Source organism: Ptychodera flava, chromosome 6 (genome assembly GCF_041260155.1).
Source record: "Ptychodera flava strain L36383 chromosome 6, AS_Pfla_20210202, whole genome shotgun sequence".
Lineage (NCBI taxonomy): Eukaryota > Metazoa > Hemichordata > Enteropneusta > Ptychoderidae > Ptychodera > Ptychodera flava.
The window spans coordinates 10,588,596-10,614,202 of record NC_091933.1 but is presented as its reverse complement, the minus strand read 5'-3'; the positions used below and the strand labels follow the sequence as shown (position 1 = coordinate 10,614,202).

Here is a 25,607-nt window from a genome sequence, read left to right as displayed (position 1 = left end):
CAAAGATGTATGTAAAAAAACTCCTATGTGTATGTAGCAAATCACACACATGTTCTGAAACTTTATTGTAAAGTTGCTGTCTTAATAAATGTTGCTAAGTTCATTCTCTTCTTTCTGTTTCATTTCAGTGTGCATGTCAGCCAAGGCCCAAGAGAAATTTGGCAAGAATAATCATGACTTACGTAAAGAAGTCTTCAATGTTAAATTTCAAAACAAAATAGGACATGAAAGACGAGACTTGGCCAGAGCTAAATGAACTCTTTTAAAAACTAATCTTTGACTAAATCACTTTTCACTGTGTCTATGAAATTTGTTGAAGCCAAACATTATATTGGTCATCAGACTTACAGATATGTTTTGTGCTTTTTATTTTGAACGTTTGGAAAGGTGAGTCTGCTTGTGTTTGCTGTGTTCAGGTGAGTCAGAGTTGCTTTTTAACTCTGTTTGGCCTGTCTTAGTTTTAGGCCAAATATGGTTAAATTACATCTCCAACCAATTGTATCATATAATTCACCGAAAGAGGCTGTGTAAAGTACTTGATTTCACTGGAATTTGATTTCACTTAGGGAGACTTCAGTAATTACAGGGGGGTGGGCCGGGGAATTGGGGGGAGGGTCATTTTTTAGAAACGGTTCAAGGGGGAGGGTCACTTTTTATAAACCTATCTGGGGCAGGGTCACTTTTGACAGAAGCTGATATTATGGCCAAAACTTTGATTGTCCGTGTGACATTTCCTGAATAGAAAATCACCAACAAAATACGCACACACTTATAGACCGCCATGCATAGTAAATGACATTTGGTGAGATTCCAAAATCAATTTCTTACACAACCATAGACTTGTAACCACTCTAGTCTAATCAAGAACAATAATGTAAATAATCAAGCATACATAAATGTACAGATTTATCTAATTTTGTACTGAAAAAAAATTATTCATAGTTTCATCATAGACCCCTATGCATAGTGAATCGACATTTTGGTGAAATTCCAAAATCAAATTTCTTGCACAACCATGGACTTGTAACCATTCTAGTCTTATCAAGAACAATAATCTGAATAATCAAGCATACATAAATGTACAGATTTATCTAATTTTGTACTGAAAAAAAATTATTCATAGTTTCATCATAGACCCCTATGCATAGTGAATCGACATTTTGGTGAAATTCCAAAATCAAATTTCTTGCACAACCATGGACTTGTAACCATTCTAGTCTTATCAAGAACAATAATCTGAATAATCAAGCATACATAAATGCACAGATTTATCTAATTTTGTACTGAAAAAAAATTATTCATAGTTTTGTCATAGACCCCAATGCATAGTGAATCGACATTTTGGTGAAATTCCAAAATCAAATTTCTTGCACAACCATGGACTTGTTACCACTCTTGTCTTATCAAGAACAATAATGTGAATAATCAAGCATGCATAAATGCACAGATTTATCTAATTTTGTACTGAAAAAAAATTATTCATAGTTTCATCATAGACCCCAATGCATAGTGAATTGACATTTCAGTGAAATTCCAAAATCAAATTTCTTACACAACCATGGACTTGTAACCACTGTATTCTAATCAGAACAATAATCTGAATAATCAAGCATGCATAAATGCACAGATTTATCTAATTTTGTACTGAAAAAAATTATTCATAGTTTCATCATAGACCCCAATGCATAGTGTATTGAATGACATTTGGTGAAATTCCAAAATCAAATTTCTTACACAACCATAGATTTGTAACCACTCTAGTCTAATCAAGAAAATTAATATCAATAATCAAGAGTACAGAAATGCAAAGATTTACCTATTTTTGTATTGGAAAAAACTATTCATAATTTCATCATAAACACCATGGATAGTGAACCGCCTTTTTAGATGAAATTCAGAAATCAATTTCTTGTACACAAATGTTCATTTTACTTCCCTATTCAAGCAAAGTACATTTAAATACATTATCAAACATGTATAAAATACAGATATAGCATGTTTTGAGGGGGTAAATTGTCAATAATTTGCCTGATAGACTCCATGTATTATGATTTGATATTTTTGGATGAAACACTAAATCAGCTACATCTTGCCTTCTTATAGTTGCACAAAATATGGTGACCCTCCCTAAACTGTATGAAATACCATATCTCTTGAAAAATTCTTGCGTGATAAATTGCGACTGTCCCTCCAAAAACACCAGCCCTCCCCTCTGTAATTTGTCCCTAACATAACAATTGAACCAATTGTTATGTAAATTAGCTGATACTGTTTTATTTATTCCCGGGGAGAATACCGCAGTGATGGGGGGGGGGGGAGGGTCAAGTTTTAGAATGTCGGACAAGGGGGAGGGTCACATTTTAGACAGGAGGATAGGGGGGAGGGTCACATTTTACGGTACAGGTGTTCGCGAAATTCCCCCGCCCCCCCCCCCCTGTAATTTCTGAAGGCTCCCTTATTTGATGTTTGCTTACACCTTGCAAACATGCAAATGTAACAATGTTTACCAAATTCATAACGGCAACATCAAAATAAGTAAAATCGGGTGTCAAATCAGTACTTTTCATGGTGCTCTTTTTCTGCCAGGATGACCCTGTCATTCATATGTGCATTCAAAATAACCATTCGTTCACATACATGTGAATGCTAATTTCACATGGTACTGACAGGCATTCCTGTTCTATAAGGGATTCCTATAGCATGATGAAATAACCAGTTTCAACCAAGCCTCTATATCATTACCAACCATTATTACTGTTGACAAATGAAGTCAATTTTCAATAAAAATATTGCTCATATTACACATAGCAACTACATTGTGAAGTTTAAGACTTGGTATTTGATCATGCTACAAGAAGTTTAACAAGGAACTCCAGCTTCAACAAGGAACAAAAATTCTGAAAAATATTCTCTGTCTGTCATGGTGTAAAAAATTTTGGTGGCCCACCCCTTACCTTCCCTGGAATTTTCATGGCCCACCCCAAGAACACTCATTTTTTTTCGTGGCCCCCGATTTTCTCTTCCCCCCCCCTGCCGTTAATTGTGCTCGGTCCCTTACCTCATACCTAATACACTCACTGCCTTAAATGAAGACAGCTAATGGACCAATAGAAGTAAAAGTGGCAGAAGTCACGTGTTTATACTGTGTTGCTATGGTAACCAACCATTTGGAAACTGCTTGATCCTACACATTACTCAGCCAAAGTCAATTTCAAGCTGCTACTTTTCAATTGGCTGTTAACTCATCTTCTTTGTGTTTGGAATCTTCATCTCTGTAAATATCATAAAAGGAAATATATTAAGGCTCTTGACCACACCTAGCAACAGTATACCATGAGATTTTGACCAGTTCACGACATGACCACCAGTGATAGTGAGACATACAATGTATAGTGAGTTAACTGGTCAGTTTCTGAGATGGTTTATTGCTATTATATCATAACAGTATATTTGAATTCTGCTGTCAAATATTAAAAAAGGAATTTTTCTCTGGCTGAGACCTTGCAAGTTTTCCAGGTGTTACATTGCGAATAATAGCATGGTTATTTTCACATCTCAATCAGATTAGTTTATCTATAACATCAATATACTGTATGATTTAATAAAATTTGATTGGCTGAGAAATTTATATCAACAAGTCATCATGCAGTGACATACATGTAGTCCCTGCTGGACAACTGTTTTTGGGAGCTGTTGATCCTTGTTTGGAATGTAACACTTCTTGGTGCTCATGGACTGGGTATTGTCTGCTTGGTCAAGTGCTCGATCTATCAATAACATACTTTCATTGCTCTGCCTTCCACCTCAACAGTATTTATAATTGTGGTGGAGGGCAGAGCAAAGAGTATGTGATTGATCGATCGAGCATACAATTGATCGATTGAGCAGACTACCCAGCCAATGAGCACAGTGTGCTTCTTGTCTGTGGCTGATGTAATCATTGTTGAGAGTTTTACTGTTGAAGTATTTGTGTATGGGCTCTGTATTAGATATTCACATTGCTGCATCTCTGTTATGGATTGGTTGAAAGTTTTATACAGTATATGTGTGGTGTCATCTGGGTTATTTTGTGACACATGTTGGATTCACTCATTGATGTTTGAGTTACTATGTCATCAGTATTATTGATGTGTAGTGTACATTGTTTTTATATATGTTACCGTACCTGCAGACAAATGTCAAAAGTCAGACGGCTAGATGTTCAAGAAATTTTAATTTTGTCCTTTTTAACATTTTTCAACCTCAGATGCATACATCTTGGAAATTTGAATTACTGCTATCCATGACTCAGGCACCATCTTGACACCAAATACACTGATTCATCTCTGAGACACAGCAAAATCTGAGCTCCCAGTAATATAAAGTAAATAAAATGACATATGCAAGGAAAATGACATCATCACACTCTCTCCACTAAAGTTACATTAATGCTGAATGTAAAAATCTGTCACTACAAAACGTGTACACCACTGTCCTCTCATATTACTGGTTTTTATCAAAATACATATTTTGCAGTATTTTTCCTATGATGAAATTGACATGAATGTCATTACAGTAATTGCAGTTGCTGTAAATGTTGCCACACAGTAGCACTACTGGGCACAAGATGACAATTGAGAGCTCAAGTTATTGATAATAAACAGCAGAAGTTGGTCGATACTTAAATAGTCACATACACAGACACTCAGGATAATTGTATTACTTCACTTTGATAAATTTTAAATTTTCTCAGAGTAAATTTTGAGATGTTAATTCTGCCTTACTCATTTTCAGGGCTCACAATTAGTATATCAGAACACAACAACCAACTGTACCTGATTTCTCATCCAAAGTAGACATTATAGTCACTGACATACAGTGACAAACTTTGCCCATACATCAAAAATATATCTGTCTGTGCATGGTCAGATTTTTAAAAACAACAACTGTAAACTTAAAAACCCTACTTTGAAAGATAAACATTGTCTGCTTTTGTTCTCTGTCAGCAACGAATTCTACTAACATATGCCAGCAGAGCAGTATAACTTTTGGAAAGCTAACCCAACCATACACACATGTATTAACTTCAGCTGAGTTTTACACTATGAAAATGGACATATACATTTTTTGCTCACGTGTGAACACGTGAGCATATGTCGCAGCGATGTCTGTCTGTCTGTGTGTCTGTCTGTCTGTCTGTCTGTCTGTCTGTCTGTCTGTCTGTCTGTTGGTCCATTTTCTCAAAAACGGCTGAACGTATTTCAGTCAAATTGGTAGACATCTTCAGAATTCAAATGGCTAGAACTGAAAAGGTTTTGGTGGGCGTGGCTTGGATATTAATGAAGTTATGAAAGTTTTAATTTTTCTGTTACGCCGCGTATGACAAGTGAAAACAATCGACTGTTTGAGGGCGCTGTGAAATGTGCTTGTCCAGGTTGGCTACAGCTGGATAGCACTGGTTTCAACCACGGTCCCTCCGTGTTTCAACCTCGTATTGAACATTAAAAATATGATATTTTATTACTCATTCAACTCACTATTCAAGATAAAATATCGTTTAGCAAATTAGCTTTATCCTTGGTAATTGATTGTTTCCCTCGCTGTTCGATCGCCAGAAATGAGTACATACGTTCTCTACCTAGCCTCATGGCATGGAAGTGCTGATGAATAATAACTTTGGGTCAAAGGTATTGAAGTGTCCAATCAGGTTCGTGCACAGAGTCCAAGGCCATGACCTACTTCATGTACTTCTGCACTGTTTGAATTTGCTTCGCCAAGAAACGTGTTCGTCACTGTCCATAGAACCCCGGCGAAAGTGTCAGTGGTCTAACATGAACTAACATGTTAGTTCATGGTCATATGACCATGGTCAAACTTGGTAGTTCACGGTCGACCATGTTTGTTAAATGGCACAAATTACTATGGTTGTCCATGGTCACCAACCATGGTCAACCACGGTAAACCAAGGTAGTTAACCATGGTTAACCATGGTTGACCATGGGCATCAAACGTGGTTGACCATGTTATTAACCTTGGTCAACCATGATAATCGACCATTGGTATTTGATGGTTTTTGAATCAAACCTTGGGTTGAAAATTGTCAGAAAGGAAAAAATCTTGGTATAAACCTCACCAAAACTCTGCAAAACACCAGTGATCCTGACTGGTGTCATTATAACTTGACAGACTCGCTTGAGGATCAGCCTTAGCCTCCATTATTGTGTCCACTGCAATAACAGCCAAGCCCTTCAGATTCTATCAAAGATCATCCTCCAACATTTTCGGAGGGTTTCCCTGAATGTTCGATGAGCAAAACATCCAAAATTTCTCCCAAAATCGATGTTAAAAACACAGCTACTTTTCCAGTTGTTCACTGAACAGACAATCCGTTTGAAGTGAATTTTGAAGATGGCTGCTTCAAATGAGCCAATCAAATACATGCTTTATGACATGTGACATCATGGTAAAGGGTCAAAGGTCCAATGACAATGGACCTATGACCTTGCCTATGTTGATATCATGTTTCGAGGCAAACATTAAGTGAGACTTAGATAGTCTTAACTTCCTGCAATTGCAGCAGTGCTTTCATGCCCTCCATGTCAATAATTCCAAGAAATTCAGCTCGATATTTGTCCACAGTCTTCTGACATGAACAAGAATACAGCAAATTGGTCTAAGCTTCCCGGGCAATGACATTTATTCTCTCTAACAACTGTGAATGATGTCAAGAGACTCAACTATGTAAATATAGGAGTGTATATACATACAGACTATTATCAATATGATCATCAAGAAAATGGGCATCAAAATTAAATACCATGAGTCATCAAATATCATGGTCAACCATCGTTGACCATCGGTAACCATGGCCAACCATGGTAGCCAATATCCATAAACAGGTCAGCCATGATAGACCGTGGTTAACTGTGATAGACCATAGTATTGGAATGCCTACTGTGGTCTATATCATGGCCAACCATGGTAGTTCATGGTTAAACATCAAAAACCGTCAAATACCTTGTTGACCATGTACACCATAGTTGACATTTCGCCGGGGAAGTATGTTTGCTCTCCTTTGAGGTTGTTTGTGAAACAAATTCCGGGATAGGCCTTGGAATGCATACGATCGGCATCGCGGCAGTGCATGTAGCTAGCCCTACGAGTATGACGAGAGTGTCCGGCTTTGGCTACGCCGCCTCCCACCTCCGGTAGGCGGCGTAGCCAAAGCCGGACACTGTCGCCATACTCGTAGGGCTATGCATGTAGCGTACCATGCTTGTGTAACTGCCGAGCTCAACGTGCATTCACGGTTGATACTCGTGTACAATCATGATGTGTTCAATTCTGATGAAGATTCATAAGTCTTACTTTGGCAGTCTTTTTTCCGTACGATAATCCCGACAATACGTGTTACTGTTAGACGAGGTGGCCATTTTATGATAATTTCAATACTGCACAGCTACATAGCGTCACTATCGTGTGATCGAGGTACAGCGTTGTTGAACGGGATACAGAAACTCTGCAGAGGGAGAAACGATCGTTGACATGAACAGTCAATGTACTTCAGCACGTAGTCCGCAGATAGCGGATCGAGAAAATAAACGTGTCCCAGTAAATAACGGAATATTTATGTACATTAACTCGATATTAATCAAATTTCCAGCTCATCGCAAAAAAATGTATTGCAAAGATTAATTTGTCACTGACAAATACTGCACTGTATGGAAAAAACAACTTCAAGTGGTATTACCCGAGACAAAACTTGTGTTGTCAAGTTTGATTTCATTTCATAAACTTCATACTTCATCGAGTATCGTGTATTTCAGCCTTTGTGAAGCCATTTTATTGATATTTTCAATTTTTGTCTTGGCTTTGTTGTGGAACATGTTGAATCGTCTCCGTGGACATGTAGGCAAAAGTGTGACGGGGTCGAAGTGACTTGGGTACCTGGGGCCGACCAAAACCAGTGTGAATTACTGGGGTCAAAGCGGACAGCGGCCGGGATGACGTGTTCCCCAAGCGAGCTACCTTCAGAAGTCTGTTTCATCGCAAAAAACGTCAACTTTTAAAACCCGTCATTTATTTACTGATGTTATTCTCAGCATCACAAACATATACGCCTCTGCTATGTATCACAGCAAATAGTTATATTTGAGCGCCCCGTAAATGGGATCCTCGTTTTTTTGCGAACCCGGAAGTGTGTCTTGCTCAATGCATTTCCTACCCACAGCGAGGGAAACTGCCCGCGTTCCCATGCTCCCATGCACCCTTTTTCAATGCCAGTGCAACGCCATCTGTGCAAAATTTGTGGTGGTATGCTCCCGTGTGATGGAAAACCTCTCTTATTCTAACAATGACGTAGTTGACTTTGGACTTCGATTTCGTAAATGTGATGTCCATGCAGTGAGTTTGGGTTGGCGCGCTTATAATGCAATCTTCGCCCGCCTGCGGTCCGATATCCCGCATTTATTAGCGATATTTATCTGTTTTGACTTGACCAAAGTTGGCAAAACTTGCTATGTACATTAAAGATACTATGATACAAGATTATTGAAAGTCATTTGACATTTTTTTCAGCCAATTCCCATATGCATATTTAATGAACCTTCCAAATTAGGGATATATACTGGCATTTACTTGATAAAATTTGGCGAAACATGCTGTGTACATTGATCATTATACCAGGTTATAACAGTATTGAAAGTCATTTTGCATTTTCATGTCAGCTAATTCTAATTGCATAAATAGCTAACAAGCTTTCACGGTTTGGCATATAGAGCTTGAAGGACTTGACCAAAGGTAATTACACATGCTATATTGTGATACAATGACAGTACTCAAAGAAATTAATTATTTTTATTTCAGCTAATTACATATTTGAATACTTAATGACCTTTAGAATTGATCTGTGGTGAAATTCATTGTGTTGATCATAACACTTTAAATGTAGCAAAGCATGTAGCAAAGGTTCAAACTTGCACATAAATGCAATATATAATGAAACACGTGAGCATTTTCAGTTCATATCTGGTTTAATCTCTGGACCCCACTTGGTATCTTCATGGAGGTGGTACATCCATGGTACCTTGAACTGAAGTGCTTTGTTTGTGTAGGACAAGTCAGTGTGACTGTAGGACACTTGTATAGCTTCATTTACTCAGGGGGCAAGTATGGTGTCTGTCAGCAGGATCGAGACCAACACATTATATGTACAGCCCTAATTAAGCACTGTTTTTCAAAGCATCAAAGCATCATTATTCTCAGTTGTAATTACTGTAACACAAGAATATATCAATTTGCAAGCTTTTATGACACTTCTCAGCTAAACATATACAGCATTGATTGGCCAATTTGATTTCAAGATAGATGGGCATTAGTACAAATATGACTCATTTAGTAGATTTCCAATTTGTGAAGTCCATTTTTTGCTCACGTGTTTACACACGTGAGCATATGTCGCAGCGATGTCTGTCTGTCTGTCTGTCTGTCTGTCCGTCTGTCTGTCTGTCTGTCTGTCTGTTGGTCCAATATCTCATAAACAGCTTATCAGATCAGAATCAAATCTTGTACACATATTCAGTTAGCAAATGGCAAGAACTGATTAGTTTTTGGTGGGTGTGGCTTGCATACTTTTTGCTCATTTGCATAATTAATGATTTTAGAAAAAACTGATATATATTAAAAACGACTACACACGATTTGATGAGATTTGCTACAAATGTTGATCACACCAAGATATATCAGCAGTGGGAACTATTAAGGGGTGACATGAAAGATAAATGCTAATTTGCATATTTAATGAACTTTCCTAACTAGAGATATATGTCTGATTTGACTTGATCAAAATTAACCAAACTTGGTATGTATATTAAAGATACTATGATTTAACATTATTGAAAGTCATTAAGCGTTTTAACTTCAGCCAATTCCTAATTTGCATATTTCATTAACTTTGTTAATTAGGAATATATATTTGAAATGACTGGACCAAAGTTGATGAAACTTGCTACATGTATTGAAGCCACTATGATACAACATTTTTGAAAGTCATTAAACATTTTTACTTCAGCCAATTCAGAATTTGCATATTTGATGACTTTCCCAATGAGGGATATATATCTGAATTAACTTGATTGTAGTTGGTGAAAGTTGCTATATACATCAAAGATACTGTGATATAAGATTATTGAAAGTCAAAAGACATTTTCATTTCAGCCAAAACCTAATTTGAATATTAAATGAATTTTCATAATTAGGGATATTTATCTGAATAGACTTGATCAAAATTGATGAAACTTACTATGTACATTAAAGACACTATAATACAATATTATTGAAAGTCATTAAGCATTTTCTCTTCAGCCAATTCCTAATTTGCATATTTAATGATCTATCCTAATAAGAGATATATATCTGAATTGACTTGACCAAAATTGACAAAATTTGCTACACATATTGCAGATACCATGATACAACATTATTGACAATCATTAAGCATTTTTACTTAAGCCAATTCCTAATTTACATATTTAATGAACTTTGCTTATTAGGGATATATACCGGGATTTACTTGATCAAAGTTGGCAAAACATGCTATTTACATTGATGATTATACCAGGTACTAGGTCAAAACAATATCGAAAGTCATTTCACATTTTCATGTCAGCTAATTTATAATTTGCATATCTAATGAGCTTTCACAGCTCGGCATATATGGCTTGAAGGACTTGACCAACGGTAATTACACTTGCTAGATAAAGTGGTGATACAATAATATTTTTATTTCAGCTAATGACATTTCTGTATACTTCATGACCTTTTAGAATCAATAGGTGGTGATTATTGTTCATTATGTTGATCATAATAATTTCAATGAAGTTGCAAACATGTGGCAAAGGTTCAAATTTACACATACTTCAATATATAATGAAACACGTGAGCATTTTCAGTTCATATCTGGTCAAGTATGATGCCATAACATAAAAGACTCAGTAAATGCTAATTTTTAACCACAATTTACCTTTGAAATTACACTTTATTCCCTTACATTCATTGTGAAAAGTTGTTCGGTGAAGAAATAAACCAAATTTGCGCTGCTGTAGTGACAAAATGCTAAAATGCCCTATCACGCGTCGTCGAAATGCTGTGCGGGTTTGTTTACAGCTTCTATGTTGTGCATGTGACTGAGAACACTTTGATTAAATGACATCATCAAGCTTGCAACATCTCTGGGGCCATGCCACGTTGCCTAGGCCATCTAAGGTCTCTGGCTAAAAGACCTGCACATGAATTTATTTTATTTTGTTCTTCTCTGTTCAAATACGTACTGTTGCTGTGTTTCAGAGGATCACTTTGGCAGAGGAGGCTAACATTGTTTTGCTGCAATGTGTGCATTATCTGTTGATCACAATAACGTGTAGTCAGCAGTTGCCTTATTGGATTGGGTTGAGTGGTATGTAATGTGAAATCCTGATACTGATGTGAATAGATGCAAGATAAGATGACATAGCTTACACTTTATACCCTAAGTCTGTATGGGCAAATAAATATCAAAACTCTGTAATTTGGACTGTCGAGTTAGCAGTATGTCATTATTTTCGACTGGGGGGGGGGGGCATCAGAGGAATTAGAGGTCAGGCACTCAAAGAATTGAAAGCTATGAGTGGCATTCTCACGAGCCAGAGCATAGTTTCTGCTCTGCTGACCTTCTCAAAAATCCTCTTAAATAACGGGTAGTGCTAAGCTGTTGCCGTAAAGAGGTGCGAGATTTACGACGATGTGAGTGAATGATGCTCAGAACATAGCCAGGAAGAAGGGGAGGGGCTACTTAATTTTTTACAAATATACTGAAGCATTTAGTGCAGTTATCGAATGATACAAAAATAATAGAAAAGAATGAAAAACACGATTGATTAAAATGGAACAATTTTATAAAAAACATCATACAATTAGGTATATATATTTATACTACCGTAAGTAGGCCTATATTGACTAAACCCTTTAAAGGTGGATTTGATGTCATTTCTCTGGAGAAAGATCCCCAATGATTTCATCTGCAGCTAATATCAGAATCAGCATTCATATTGCTAGCTGTGCACTGGGTCCATAGCTGTGGTGTTTTCAGACGGGATTCCTGCCTTTTACGGGCTGGTTTTGACTTTTACGAGTTTAACCCGCCACCGTGTGTTGGCGGGTTAAAACTCGTAAAAGTCAAAACAATCCCGTAAAAGGCAGGAATCCCGTCTGAAAACACCACAGCTATAGGCCTACACGTATCATCATGTATGCCCAGGAAAGGGAATCACGATTTTAATATGTCTGACTCAATTCATTGTTAACCTGGTGACTTTTATATAAAAACCTGTCTGTTATGAACGTTTATGTTAAAACGACTTTACAGTATTTGACACTAAAAACGACAAAAACATACTGATTTTGTGTTGTACAGCGGATTTTTATACAAGAATGACAAAAATGTGCAATGCAAAAATATTACTTGTCTATTTTGTATCCACCCGCGACGAAAATATAACCTGCCATAAGAGAGAATTTTTCACGGTTATCTCACAATGCATTGCTGTGACTGTATCAAACATCGCAGACACACTAAAAACAACAAACACACATTTATTTTGCAGAGTACAAATATATGCTATACAAGAATGACACAAGTTTGCAATCCCAAAAATTGCCTCGTTATTTTCTATCGATCAGCGACAAAAATACAGGTGAGGTGTAAGGCCAAAAAAAATCAAAAGTTTGTTTCTCATCCTCGCACGCGTCAATTCAGACCAGACCTTTTTTCCTGCTCATGAGAAAATGTAATAAAAAAAACACGCAAAATTACGCGACGGTAGTGCATAACACAGTGTTGTATAAAACAGAACTGTAAACAAAATAAGTGACATTAACATTCCATTCATATTTGTACACATATGTCACTGTTATATTAAGCTGTCAAAACTCTGGGGTGCTGCACTAAATGTCAAACCACAGAACTGATGTTATAAAAAATACTAAAGCAACACTGCTGTGCATTTATCTCTGCGTGCATTTCTATGTTGTTTTCATGTTTGTTTGCGCGTTCTTCATGGCTGAAGAATAAAAAAAAAATTGAGAAGAAAAAAAAACCGCGTCACCGCATCATTTTTGCAATATGTCTAGGATGAGAAACAAACTTTTTATTTTTTCTTGGCCTTACCTGCCTTAGTGTTCTATGAGTATTACCCTGCGTATACCCTACAATATAAGTTCAGTGACTATGTATTGTGTACCCTAGCGCGCACTGCATCGTGGAACTGGTAAGAGAACTGAGGACCAAGGGGACCCTATTTTCGTTAGCAGCGCAGCCAGCGGTAGAAATGAGTCAAGGAACCAGACTAGGCGCTCTGTGTACATTGCGCATGTCAAGTGAAACCTGGTCACTGCGGACGGAAGTCACACAATGGTGCGCTTTATCGACAGTTTCTGTTACGCAGCGTCTACCTCAGGAATGAAAAGTTCGACTGAAATGCCAGAAATGTAAACTGAGCGATCTGCTGCCAGAGTAACATTATGGAGATCGGAGTCATAGACCCTTTACTGAAGCTTTTTCATGATCTCGACAGCGAGCTTCAACTTACTGAAGTCAAAACGATTAAAGCACTCCTCAGCGGTAAACAATTGAAACGAAAAGATGTGGATAACGTGAAAGACGCGCTCGACGTGTTTCAGTACTTGAGAGAACGTGGCCTTATTTCGGAAAGAAATCTTGATTTATTGATTGAATTATTCGATTTGATGAAGAGACCCTTGCTGAAGGAGAAAATTAGAAGCTTTCTGGATCAACATCAATTTACATCATATTCAGGTACGTTTACATACAGATTGTCGGCGATTTGACAGTCATTCGGATGTTTCAGTGGGGATTTTTGCGCCGTAATGATGTAATAGATTGCCTTCAAAGAAAAGAGTGGTTGCGAGGCCATGTATTTATCATGCTTGTTTGCCTTCGGCGCACAAACAGATGAACGTCAGATAAATATTCATGTTCATCGATAAAATGGCAGTGAGTCATATAGGCGTTAATTGCCTGACGTAGACAGGGACGTCCTGTAGGGTCAAAATAGTATGTTTGAAATAATGTTTACCCCATTGGTTTACTATACGTAGTCACTGTTAATAATGAAGGTACAGCAGAGAAAGTTGCCAGCCTTGCGGAGAGTAAATGGTGAAAGATATGAGCCATTATGATGATGATAATGAAGATGATGATGATAATGAAGATGATGATGATAATGATGATGATGATGATGATGATGATGATGATGACATTGATTTGTACATCAGATCGGTGGACGTTTGTAAGAAAGAGCGAAATAGATTTACGGTATCCCACTCAGATCATGTGTGCTTAATATGGTGAATATATCACCATGACTGATTTGGTATTCGTTCGTGACCTTGGCATATTCTTTTCACATTGTAGACGAGAATCTTGATAAAATACGAGTTATGGAAGACATATCCGATGAAAAAAGCCTATATAAGCCTATATGAAACGAAAATATGATCATTTGTTCCGAGTCAGGCTCCTTTGGGTACTGACAAAATGCCACACAAAAAATGTCAACATGATGACTATTGCGAAGTTGGAAATGAATTCGATATAACACAGTGATTGGTGGGACTACGGTACACCATTTAGGGATGCGTTATATTATTTAGAAATGTACTAAAGTTTTTGGAAATTTTGCAATTATGTCACAGATAATATCCGACAAGAGAGGCCTTGAAGTTCAAGTTGTCCTTATGCAAGTGAGCAAAGCGCCACCGTAATGGCTGCCGATGACGTACCACCTTGGTAACGCAAAAACGCGTGGTTTCGATGACCCCCTTTGCACATTACGTGTACACCGCAAATAGCACCGAAACGATTGACCTCATAGCTCTGTAAATACAGGGGTGTTCTAAACGGAACAACAATGTGGTTAGAGAACGAGCGCAATTACAGTAGGGGTGGAAGACAAAATATTTCGTCAATTTGTTTTCGCAGCCCCACAACTTAGCCAAACTTTCAGTCACAGTACATTATGAAGGGTAATTCACCAAGACTATAGATCAGAGGGCACCCTTAAACACAGGGTCGCTGGAAAGCCCCTACATGACACAGAAAAGAGTAGGGGTCTTCCTTAAGCTTTGTAACATTCGCAGGGCGAGTTTTTATTAGTTCTTCACGACTTCTGAAACGATCCATAGAAAGCGGTTCAAAATCCACTCCAATAATTTTGAATCGTAAAAATAGGGCAAAACAAGGCAAAGTTTCATGCATGATTTACGATATGTGTTCGTAAATGAATTTTTTCTTCTTTGTGAACTGTCCTCTGATATCAGATGTTCAAAAATTCCCGAAAATCGTACATTTCCCCAAAATTGCCAATGGCACGAGCAAAAGAATTTCTCCCAAACAAACATGTCATTAAAGGGAGAACGTGACAAAATTTTCAATCATTTCGCTCTCTTTAACACACTATGAAAGGTTTTTGACTGAATTAATACCAGGCAAATCTATCATAATATACACACAAATGAGTGTTTTATTTTTATTCCCGTGAACTTTTAATTTTGATGTGCATTAGTATTCATCATCGTTCATTATTTTTAACAGACTCACACGGAGGGTACATCGCAATATTACAGTCTATGATCGCAGACAGAACCTTTCGGTTCCCACCCTCTACATCAAGGCCCATTTATAGTTATAGATTTAAAAGTAAATCTGTCCCATGAGCCTTCAGCATGTAATTGTGTTCATAATAGAAATCATGGCATCTCACTTCATACGTCATGTGTTATGTTGTCTCACAGACACGCGAAAATCTATAGTTGTCTTTGCTTTTCTAGTACACTACCATATTAAATGGGGCATATCGGTTGAAGCAAATCAAGAAAGCCGTTTCCTGCTAGGACCGTTTATGTGTTTTCCTACGTTACCTGCAGAGTTACTCATGTCTCTAGCCAGCTGTTTGTGGTTTTGCTTCCACTAAGGAAAAGGGCCGCCGGCCTTAAAAAGCAAGGTGGAGATGAAGTAGTTGCGGGTTTGTTTTCACGGTTTCTGCGCAGCGCAGCGTAGATCAACGTCACAGAAGACAGAATGGGTTATATATTTTGAATTTCTAGCTTTTGAAATAAATCGACAAAAGCTTTGTTTCGGAAGAGATTTGGGACGATATTAATCCGTGTCAAATCGCGGCCAATCTGTTTATCGCAACAAAATTTTAATAAAGAAATTTGAAAATAGATTTTTGTTGATTTTTCTTGTACGCTAAACTCTATTGAATACTGAAATATACTGATATTTCTATTTCCTATTTTCAATATAAGCGTATGATTTCGAAATAAGCATAATGGTAATTCCGGAGAGCAGATTGCGGCCAACGCGAAGCCTTTTTCACCCACCAGCCCGACGTAAGGGACTGGTCAGTTTCTTCGGCCTGGGGAGGGGGGGCCGGTGGATTATTTTTTGCCGACGTCAAAAAGTGGCTGCCCCCCCCTATTCCAAATTTTGAAAACAGGGTGACCCCCATTCCAAATTTGAAAACAGGGTGACCCCCCCCCCGCACGCGACAACTGTAATATGTAATAATATAATACTGTATATATATATAATATATATATATATATATATATATATATATATTATATATATATATATATATATATATAATGTTATATTTTACATACATTTATAATTTAAGTCATTCTGTGTTTTAATGAAATTGTTGGCATGTCAGTTGTAAGATAGGAATTTGAAAGTGTCAATCTTAAAGTTTGAATACAGTACATTTTGAATGAGCTGTGAATGTATTTCACACTTTCTATGCTTAACCAGATGTCCTGAACGTTGTACAGAAATGGATGTCAATCATTTATATCAAACAGGAAAAAGCAGTAAATCAAAAATTTTGATGGGTGTTAAGACTTGCCAGCCATCCAATTAGATCTCCTGAGGAACAATAGAGAGGCATTTTAGCCAAATCTGATGTGTGCAGAGTCTGAGATGACCTTTTCTTGTAACATTGATATTTGTGCATGCTGCTTTCTCATACTGAATTCTCACTGAGAACAGAAAAGTATCAGGAATTTGTCATGCTTTTCATATGAAATGCAGATTTCATAATAGTATACTTTCACTTAGCAAACATCAGGATATCTCTGGCATATATCTCTGATTTATTAAAGTATGGCGCCCAAAGGGAGCGGAGAAAAATATGAAACATCCTGATATCTTTGATATATATGTCTTGTATATTAAAGTAATGCACAGGAAGGGTGTGCTGAAAAATGTCTGATATATTAAAGTAATGCGCTTGAAGAGCACGCTGAAAAATATTGAACATACATATATGTCTGATATATGTATGCCTGATATGGTAAAGTTGGGTGTGCTGAAAAATATGTCTAATTGTTAAAGTTACGCGCCCGAAGGGCGCGCCGAAAAATGCAACTGGATGAAATTTGTGCCTGACACGATGCATTTTAGGCAATGATGAGCCTGTGTCGAAATTCAAAAACACACTGACCCCCCCCCCCTATTGGGCATTTCAAAAACATGGTGACCCCCCCCTACACCAAAGTCAAAAACAGGGTGACCCCCCCCCATGAATCCACCGCCCCCCCCCCAGGCCGAAGAAACTGACCAGTCCCTAAATTGAAAATAGGAAATACAGGCTATATTTCCAATTTGGTGCAGACATGCGCATTGGCATGCTGCGTCGCAAAGGCAGACGTCAGAGACGGTGCGTCGCACGGTAATTGTTACACTGTAACACAGCCCCTCGGAGGGACTGTGATTGTATATTACATTCATCGAATCATCAGCCCTGAAGTGGATTCGTATTTGGTTCCAGATTTGCATTTCACAAAGGGGTTATAAACCTGATTGTGGTTGCCTAATGGAAATTTGGATACCCAAGCGTGTTCTCAAAATCATGGCAAAGCGGGAGTTTTTTGTTCATCATCTAGGCCCGTGCAAACACGTATTTTTTGCAAAGGTTTATCCATGAAAAGATTGGAATAACACTTTGAAATCTGGTAAACAATGTTCTTACACGTACAACCATTTCAGCGCTGAGGTGAAAATGTGTCTATTTTAATAAGGCCAAAGTAATTAAATTCTTTGTTTTGCGTCCCAACGCGCTTAGGTTTTCATAAAAAGCACACACAGTGTATTTGAATAGGAAATTTTAGGACATGGCTGCTTAGCTTTTCTGAACTAAAATTTTGTTACAATTTTTCATTTGCTGCAATCAAATTACACTGTGTTAATTTTCTTGTGTGCGTTTTTCAGCCGCTTAGAATCGTACCTTTTCCCGTTTAGAGTGGACGCAAAAAAAAAGAATTTACTTACTTTGGCCTAAGGGCATCATCATGAACACTCTTTTCCCAAAAGTTGTCTTGTTGCCCCAGACTGTATAAGTGGTGGTCAGCTGTTAGACAACAACAAAGATTACACTGATGCGTCAAGACAATGTCATTGGTCATTGACATGGTTGTAACTGTATCTGTAATTATTTCACTGACTCTTAATTAATTAGGTACTTTTTTCTGGTTGATATTTCTCCTATATTTCGCACTATGATAAGGGTGTCTTTTTTCTTGAAAACCCCAGATCCAAGTAAGGAGTGTTTTGAAATTTTGCGTAACAAGCATAAATACCCAGCTTTTTCTGTGAGTGCCAAGACCGCGTACCAGGTTTATAAAAGAGCATCGCACATGCCAAAATATCAAACCAAACAAATACCTGGGAGAGATGTTTTCTTCTTGGTACAATTTGTCAAAGTGCCAACCTGTTGTCTGGGCCTTGTTGGAACGGGGCAAACAAAACTTAGACTATCGACAGTCCCTTGTGCCTTTTCTTTTCTATTATTGTTATTGTCTCTCCCATATATGGGGTTGGGGTGGGGCCCGGTACTGGGGCCGCAAGCGTATTAGCGCCGAAGACGCTAGTCAGGAATGCCCCAGGCGGTGTCACTGTCGGGGGAAATGGGTATCCCTACGGGTCCGTGAAATCGAGAAAAAGGGGGCACTTTTCCAAAAACCTGGCTTAAGAAAGGTTTGAAATATCCCAGGAAATATCTATCAGACACTCAAACTTCACCAAAAGTTTCATTGTGCTTTTGCTATGCTTTGATCTGGTTAAAACTGTAATTCGAAATCTAATGAATTTTATGAGTTTGACATTCCTGTTCCAAAGTTGACAGTTTCTTTCAGACTCTGATGTGTGAATTATGTGAAAACAATAATTCAGCATTGACCTGACTCTAACATTACATCTCCCTCTCCTGGATTTTGTAAGTAAGGGAGCACTTTTGGTCGCATTTTCTTCCATATTCCTCAAAATAAGGGGTCGTTTTGTTGAAAAATCACAGATTAGGGGTATTTTGAAATTTTGTGGAATGAGCACGGATGTCCATGCTCTCTGAGAGTATCGCCACCGGGGGAAAGCTAGCAAATTATGCAGAAATCGGACTTGCGCCCAGACATCGACCCTTTGACTCAGCCGAATCCAGCGCAACTGCAGCGACGAAATGGCGCAAACGACTCATCAAACTTAACGAAACGTTGTTTCGTTTCAAGAGTGTCCGATTTTGGGGTCCATTTTTCTATTATATAGCGGTGTTATTACTTTTCGTGCACGCAATGCCTGTACTTAATTAATTTAGTTTGGCGGGCCATTGAGGGGCAAAGATCACGTGCCGTAGACGGTCATTCAAGTTAAAAGGGGGGGGGGTGGCATTTTTTATCTGCCTTCTCTCGTTTCGAGCTAATTACGCCAGCGCGTACCAAAAGGGCCAGTGTATCGTGACGTCAAAATCTGTTCATTTCGCGGGATAATCGTGGTACATTTTTGTTACAATATAATCATTTAATTACGTCGGACTACCTTTGCTGTCTCGGTTTGCGGCACTGTCATTGCGCATGAATGTACCAAATTGAAAAAAGGAAATATCCTGCATTTCCTATTTTCAATTTACGCCAGCTAGCCTGATAATAAACTATACAGTACAGGGCGATTGGCCGCTTTCTAAATCCGTGGCACTTTGCGGCCACTCATTTTTCTAATTTAGGTATTCAATTAAAAAATAGAATGAAGGGTAATTATCAAATTTCGAATATTTTAGGCGAGCAGATGAAGCGCATTTGGCCCTTTTCTAAATATATTAGATTTTGCCTATAGTTAAAGTGTGAGAAATAGGTAAAAAGCCTTGTGAGGATGGTACGCTGCGGCCAATGAGAATTTTGCTTGGAAAGCTTCATTCGATATTTGAAAATCCTACCTTTTTTCAAAATTCTGTTTAATTAATACCTATTTATTTCCCTTTTAACTTTCCGAAAGTCGTTTGTCAAATCGCATTTCACTTTATCAATGTCCGAATGGCAATATGCCATGTTGAAGAGCAAACTGCAAATTCGATCCAAAATCCTAATTTCTATTTGAGTTTAGGCGTGGTCTATTGAAATTCCACCTGACGTAAATGATGGACATCTCGAAACAGCTTCTAGTGACTCTCCAACCTGTAGTAAATGTGGAAAATTGTTGCTAATTTGTTCATTGACTATCACCCTCTCTGCCTCTGTCTCTCTGTCTCTGTCTCTCTGATTCTCTCATTCTTTTCTTTTGAATGATGAAGTATACGCACCTAGAAATACACACACACATATATCTATAATATATATATATATATATATATATATATATATATATATATATATATATATATATATATATATATATATATATATATATGTATGTATGTATTTGACAATTTACCGGACAAACTGCTCAAAATGAAATTGGACAGTATAAAGGAACAAAAGTTAGGATTGTCGTATGAAACTGGAATTTAAATTTTTTTCAAGTCTATTTCCAGCGCCTTAAGTTTGTATTTGTTTACATTTAACTCGGTTTATGGCAATAAGTGTTCTGTTGTATTTATTGGACGTAGTTTAGTTGATGCACGTTTCCAATGATTCGTTTATTTATTGTGAATTGTGCTTCGTTTTTATCGTCGAACATTTTATGAACCATTGCCATAGAAACGAGACACATAAGATTATAGCTAAACTTTTGCACCAGTTTCACTGAGTAAGCAGTCTACATTTGACTAGAATAATGACACTCTGACAAAAGATAAAGCGGAAAAGATACCATCATAAACACGATTGGAACTTAGTCTTGATAATTGGTTCTTCATTTTTTTCAAATTTCTCAAAAGTGTTAGGTGCCCTGTAGCTGATTGTTGCAATATTACAAATTACTCATAAAAACAAGTGTGTAACTTAAAACGGAAAGCAGATGAGCTTACATTTACATTTACACCATCCAATTAGGCCAACTTGGTTCCAATCGTGTTCATATATACGGGAAAGAACCAATAAGGATTAATGTGATCCTTATGTAACCCAAAGTTCGAACAACACAACAGCCTCAGGCCAGGATCAAATTATAATTCATCTTTCGAACTTATTGCTATTTTTCCCGCCGCATGTTGCGCTTGGGATTTCCTGTCAATTAAACTGTTATTTTTTCCTTCACCCGTAGCAGCGGCATTAAAATGTGAAGAATGCTTGAGGTACCACTACAAAAACATGATGAAATGGATCGAACCTGTTCCATATTACGATGGGGGATTCCAGCTTGACTTGATTGATGTATATGTCAATTTAGAATTAGCTGTGAGGAACAAGCGCGGCAAAGAAATACCAGGTGCTGATTTTCGGCAAAGTCTGTCCGTCACTGACCCTCCGTAAAGGGTATAAGTTGGTCGAGGGGGAACCAGGCATCGGGAAAAGTACCTTTTGTAGAAAGTTAGCCCTGGACTGGGCAAGGAAATAAGAAAACATGCTTTTAAAGTATAGACTGCTAATACTTTTGGAACTCAGGCAGATGGCTACAAATGGCGCTCTGATAGACGCAGTGTATGACCAATTGTTACCAGAGCGTTCCGGTGTTAACGCAACAGAATTGGATGAGTTCATGGCAACGAACCCAAAAGAGGTTCTGGTTGTATTGGACGGGGCAGATGAAGTTCAGACCGCTGTGAAAGAGGATATCATGAAAATCATATCGCGCAGACTGCATCCGATGTGCACAGTCATCATCACATCTAGAAGCATTGAAAGAAAACGTATTGTAGGATTCGTCGATCAGCATTATATCATTAAAGGCTTCTCAGCGGAAAATACACTCCTCTACATCAACAAGTACTTCGAGGACGACAAATCGGCAGCCAATGAGCTGTGTGAGAAAATACGATTCGATGAGAACATGAAAGTTCTAGCGATGAATCCGCTGAACACTACCCTTCTTTGCATTCTGTGGGAAGACAACAACCGCTGCATTCCTAGTCAGCTGTCGGAAATTTACCATCAGTTGGTCATGAGTATATTCAAAAGATTTTGTCAGAAAAATGGAAAATGCGTTCCTGAAAGTGACCAGCTTCCTTTGGAGTACAAAGCAGCGTTTCTCAAGCTTGCCGAAATGGCATATGTTTGTTTGTCAAAGGGTATAATTCGTTTCGGGTCAAAAGAGCTTGAAGAATTCGGCATTTCAGACAACTGCGAACTTCTTCAACTCGGTATATTGAACAGAGAGTACAGCAGTGCAAGGCTTCAGCCGTGTAAATTTTGGGTTTTCCTACACAAAACTTTTCAAGAATTCGTAGCAGCTTACTACCTCTACGAAAGCGGCAAGGTTGCCGACAGAGAGGTATTACTCCGCCTGGTCAATGAGGAACAGTTGAATACGGTGTGCCTGTTCACAGCTGGGTTACTTGGAAATCGCGGAGCGGAGCTATTTGACACATTCGTCAGAGTCCTCATGTCGGAAGATGCGAAAAACACTCAGCATAACTCGAATATAATACATTTAGCCTTTAGTTGTTTGCACCATTCCGGAAACCGTCACACTTTCGCGTCTAAAATCGCGTCGGCGACAATCAGACACAATGCTCTGACCTTTTACAATGCGAATTGCACTTCAGGTTTCATCTCCGGTTTATCTGCAATCATCGAAGAAAGCAAAACAATGTCATCGACACGTGAAAAGATGGTCCTGGAGACATTAGAGTTTAGTCGACCGACAACATACGTGTCACATGCACATGGTAGTGAATTGTTTGACGTCGTAAGTAAATTGGGAACGCTCCGAAAATTCAGTTTCATGGCAGCGCACACCATAGAAGATAGAATATCCAAGGTCATAGACGGTAACCCGTGGCTAAAAGACTTACGTTTGACAGTTTACGTGGAACATGCGCATTCGCTGTTGCTCAAACTAGGTGCGGCGATGCGAAAATTGGCCGATCTCAAATGTTTGGCAATAATCATAAACGAACTCGTCCGATTCACGAACTTTACCGAATTTCTACGATCGAGAGAGTCAGGACCTACTCATAATGCACTGCAGCTTAACGACTCACTAGAATATTTTGCATTGCATGGATTTCATCACGCTGAACTGATGTTCCTGGAGGTCGCAAATCAAATTAGTCAACATGGTTGTTTACTAGCTTTGAGACTGGGATTTTTGTCAAACGGAATGACAGTCGAACGGAGAAAAAACTTGACAAATATATTCATAAGAAATAACCTCATCAGCAAATTTCTTTATTACACAGAGTCCATAGTTGATGCGCCTGTGATCAAAGAAGAAGAGAACCCTAATACCCTAGATAACTTGACCGGTGGCAGCAGGTGGGAAAACGCGTGTATGCCTGGTTACATTGACAAGGTTTTGGACGTAACAAAGACATTCTATGATGCCATGACTAAAAATAAAAGCCTTCGATATGTCGTCGTCAAACATTGTGGCGACGACATTGATTTGCAAATGTTATTTGAAGCTCTTCAATCCAGCGTTAACATTCGTCAGTTCATTGTCATATTGGAGAAAGACTGGCCGCGTACACATTGGCCTTGCGAAACACTGAGCAACAATAGAAGTTTGGATTTATTTGTCGTTTTGGGCAAATGTGAAACCGAACACCTTCATGTGCCGCCACATTTCCAAAAGTGCGAAGTAGTGTCGACCCTTTCAAACGAAAGTAACTCTCCGATATTAGGGAAGGCAAGTTTCTGTCTTTCGTCGAGATGGGGTGTTTGGATGAAGGCCATAAACGCGTTCGAAAAACATAACAGTGACGCTATTGCTGTCGACTCATACGCTAAGGATCAACTTCTGCGCCACACATTACCGTACTTCAAAATAGCCGGGTGGCAAGTGTATGTTTGGGAATGTAAAACAACGTAAGGGACCGTTCAGTTTTTATGGCCGGGGGGGGCGGCAAAATCCAGGGGGGGGGGTCATCGTAATTTTGGAATCCGCGAAGGGGGGTCATCGCTTTTTCACTGGTAGGAAAGGGGGGTCACCACATTTTCAAAAGCATAATACCTACAATGAAGTACACTTTATGCCATGGCCATGATTGACCCTCTTTACCGGCGGGCCGCTGTAGGCGGCCCACAACAATAAATATACTTTATGTATTACCCATGACCCTCTTAACGGGCAGACGCCTTTGGCGGCCCAGTCCAATTAGGTTTACTTCATGCAATGGCAATGATCGACCCTCTTTACCGGCGGGCCGCCCAAGGCGGCCCACTACAATGAATCACAGGCGGCCCATACACTATTGATAAGCTTATTATTGAGTTTACTCAGTTTTCTCTGTCACTGTCAGTCCCTCTCCTTTTCTTCATGCTCTAACTGATCGTAGTAAATAAAATAAATGACTATATAGCCTAACCTATAGCCTCTTGACTCTTTATTTATTTTACACCCTATTAAAAGGACGTTTATCTCTCATATACACATCTTGTAATTAATTAGTCAACAGAACTTATTATGCTAATCCGTTGGCTTATCAAGGGCTGGTCAACATTGCAAAGATAGAGATGTAAATTAGTAACCTTTCCTATCTTTTGCGATGTTGACCAACCCGTAAAATCCCTGATAAGTCCACGGATTAGCATAATTAGTTGTGTTGACTAATTAATTACAACATGTGTAGGGGGGTTGCCCCCGGAATAAGTTTAAACCTGTGTCAGTTGGACGTGTGAACAGACAACACCGAACTAACAAAGAACTAAATTAATTCGGTGTCGGAGGGCTGGTCCAGGTTCGGTGCTCCGGGGTCCAGACACTTCGCACCAAAACCAATTCGCCCCACGCCACCTCGTACCAAAACCACTTCGCACCAAAACCACCTCGTCCCAAGCACTACTTCGTCCCATGACACTTCGCCCCAAAGACCACCTCGTCCCAAAACCACTTCGTCCCAAATACCACCTCGTCCCAAAACCACTTCCCCCCAAATACCACTTCCCGGCGTTATGAACACACAGACCTGTACGGAGGGCTACACTTCGCCCCAATTTACCACCCGTCCCCAAACCACTTCTCCCAAGTACTAAGCTAGCCGTGGTGCTGATCAGTCAGTTACGTCTTATGGCTTTGCAGTCAAGATTCATTTTCGCAGAGTTCTTTCGTGCGTGGGTAACCTTCTGACATCCGTATACACAGACAGAGCACAATTTATACTGGCTTTGTATTTGTATGAGAAGGTAACTTGGGCAATAAAACATGT

At 38.6% G+C, this 25,607-nt stretch overlaps 1 protein-coding gene across 1 annotated transcript; it reads left to right on the top strand.

The window, feature by feature from the left end:
* The first annotated feature begins 13,033 nt into the window (after positions 1-13,033).
* On the top strand, positions 13,034-24,290 carry LOC139134799 (uncharacterized). The gene is made up of 2 exons (XM_070701857.1): positions 13,034-13,828; positions 21,563-24,290. Exon 2 carries the CDS (start codon positions 21,863-21,865, stop codon positions 24,269-24,271), a length of 2,409 nt encoding a protein of 802 aa, XP_070557958.1. The 5' UTR covers positions 13,034-13,828; positions 21,563-21,862; the 3' UTR covers positions 24,272-24,290.
* The last annotated feature ends 1,317 nt before the right edge of the window (positions 24,291-25,607 follow it).

Coding starts and splice junctions, on each gene's coding strand:
- LOC139134799 (XM_070701857.1), top strand. CDS start 21,863: ATGCTTTTAAAGTATAGACTGCTAATACTTTTGGAACTCAGGCAGATG.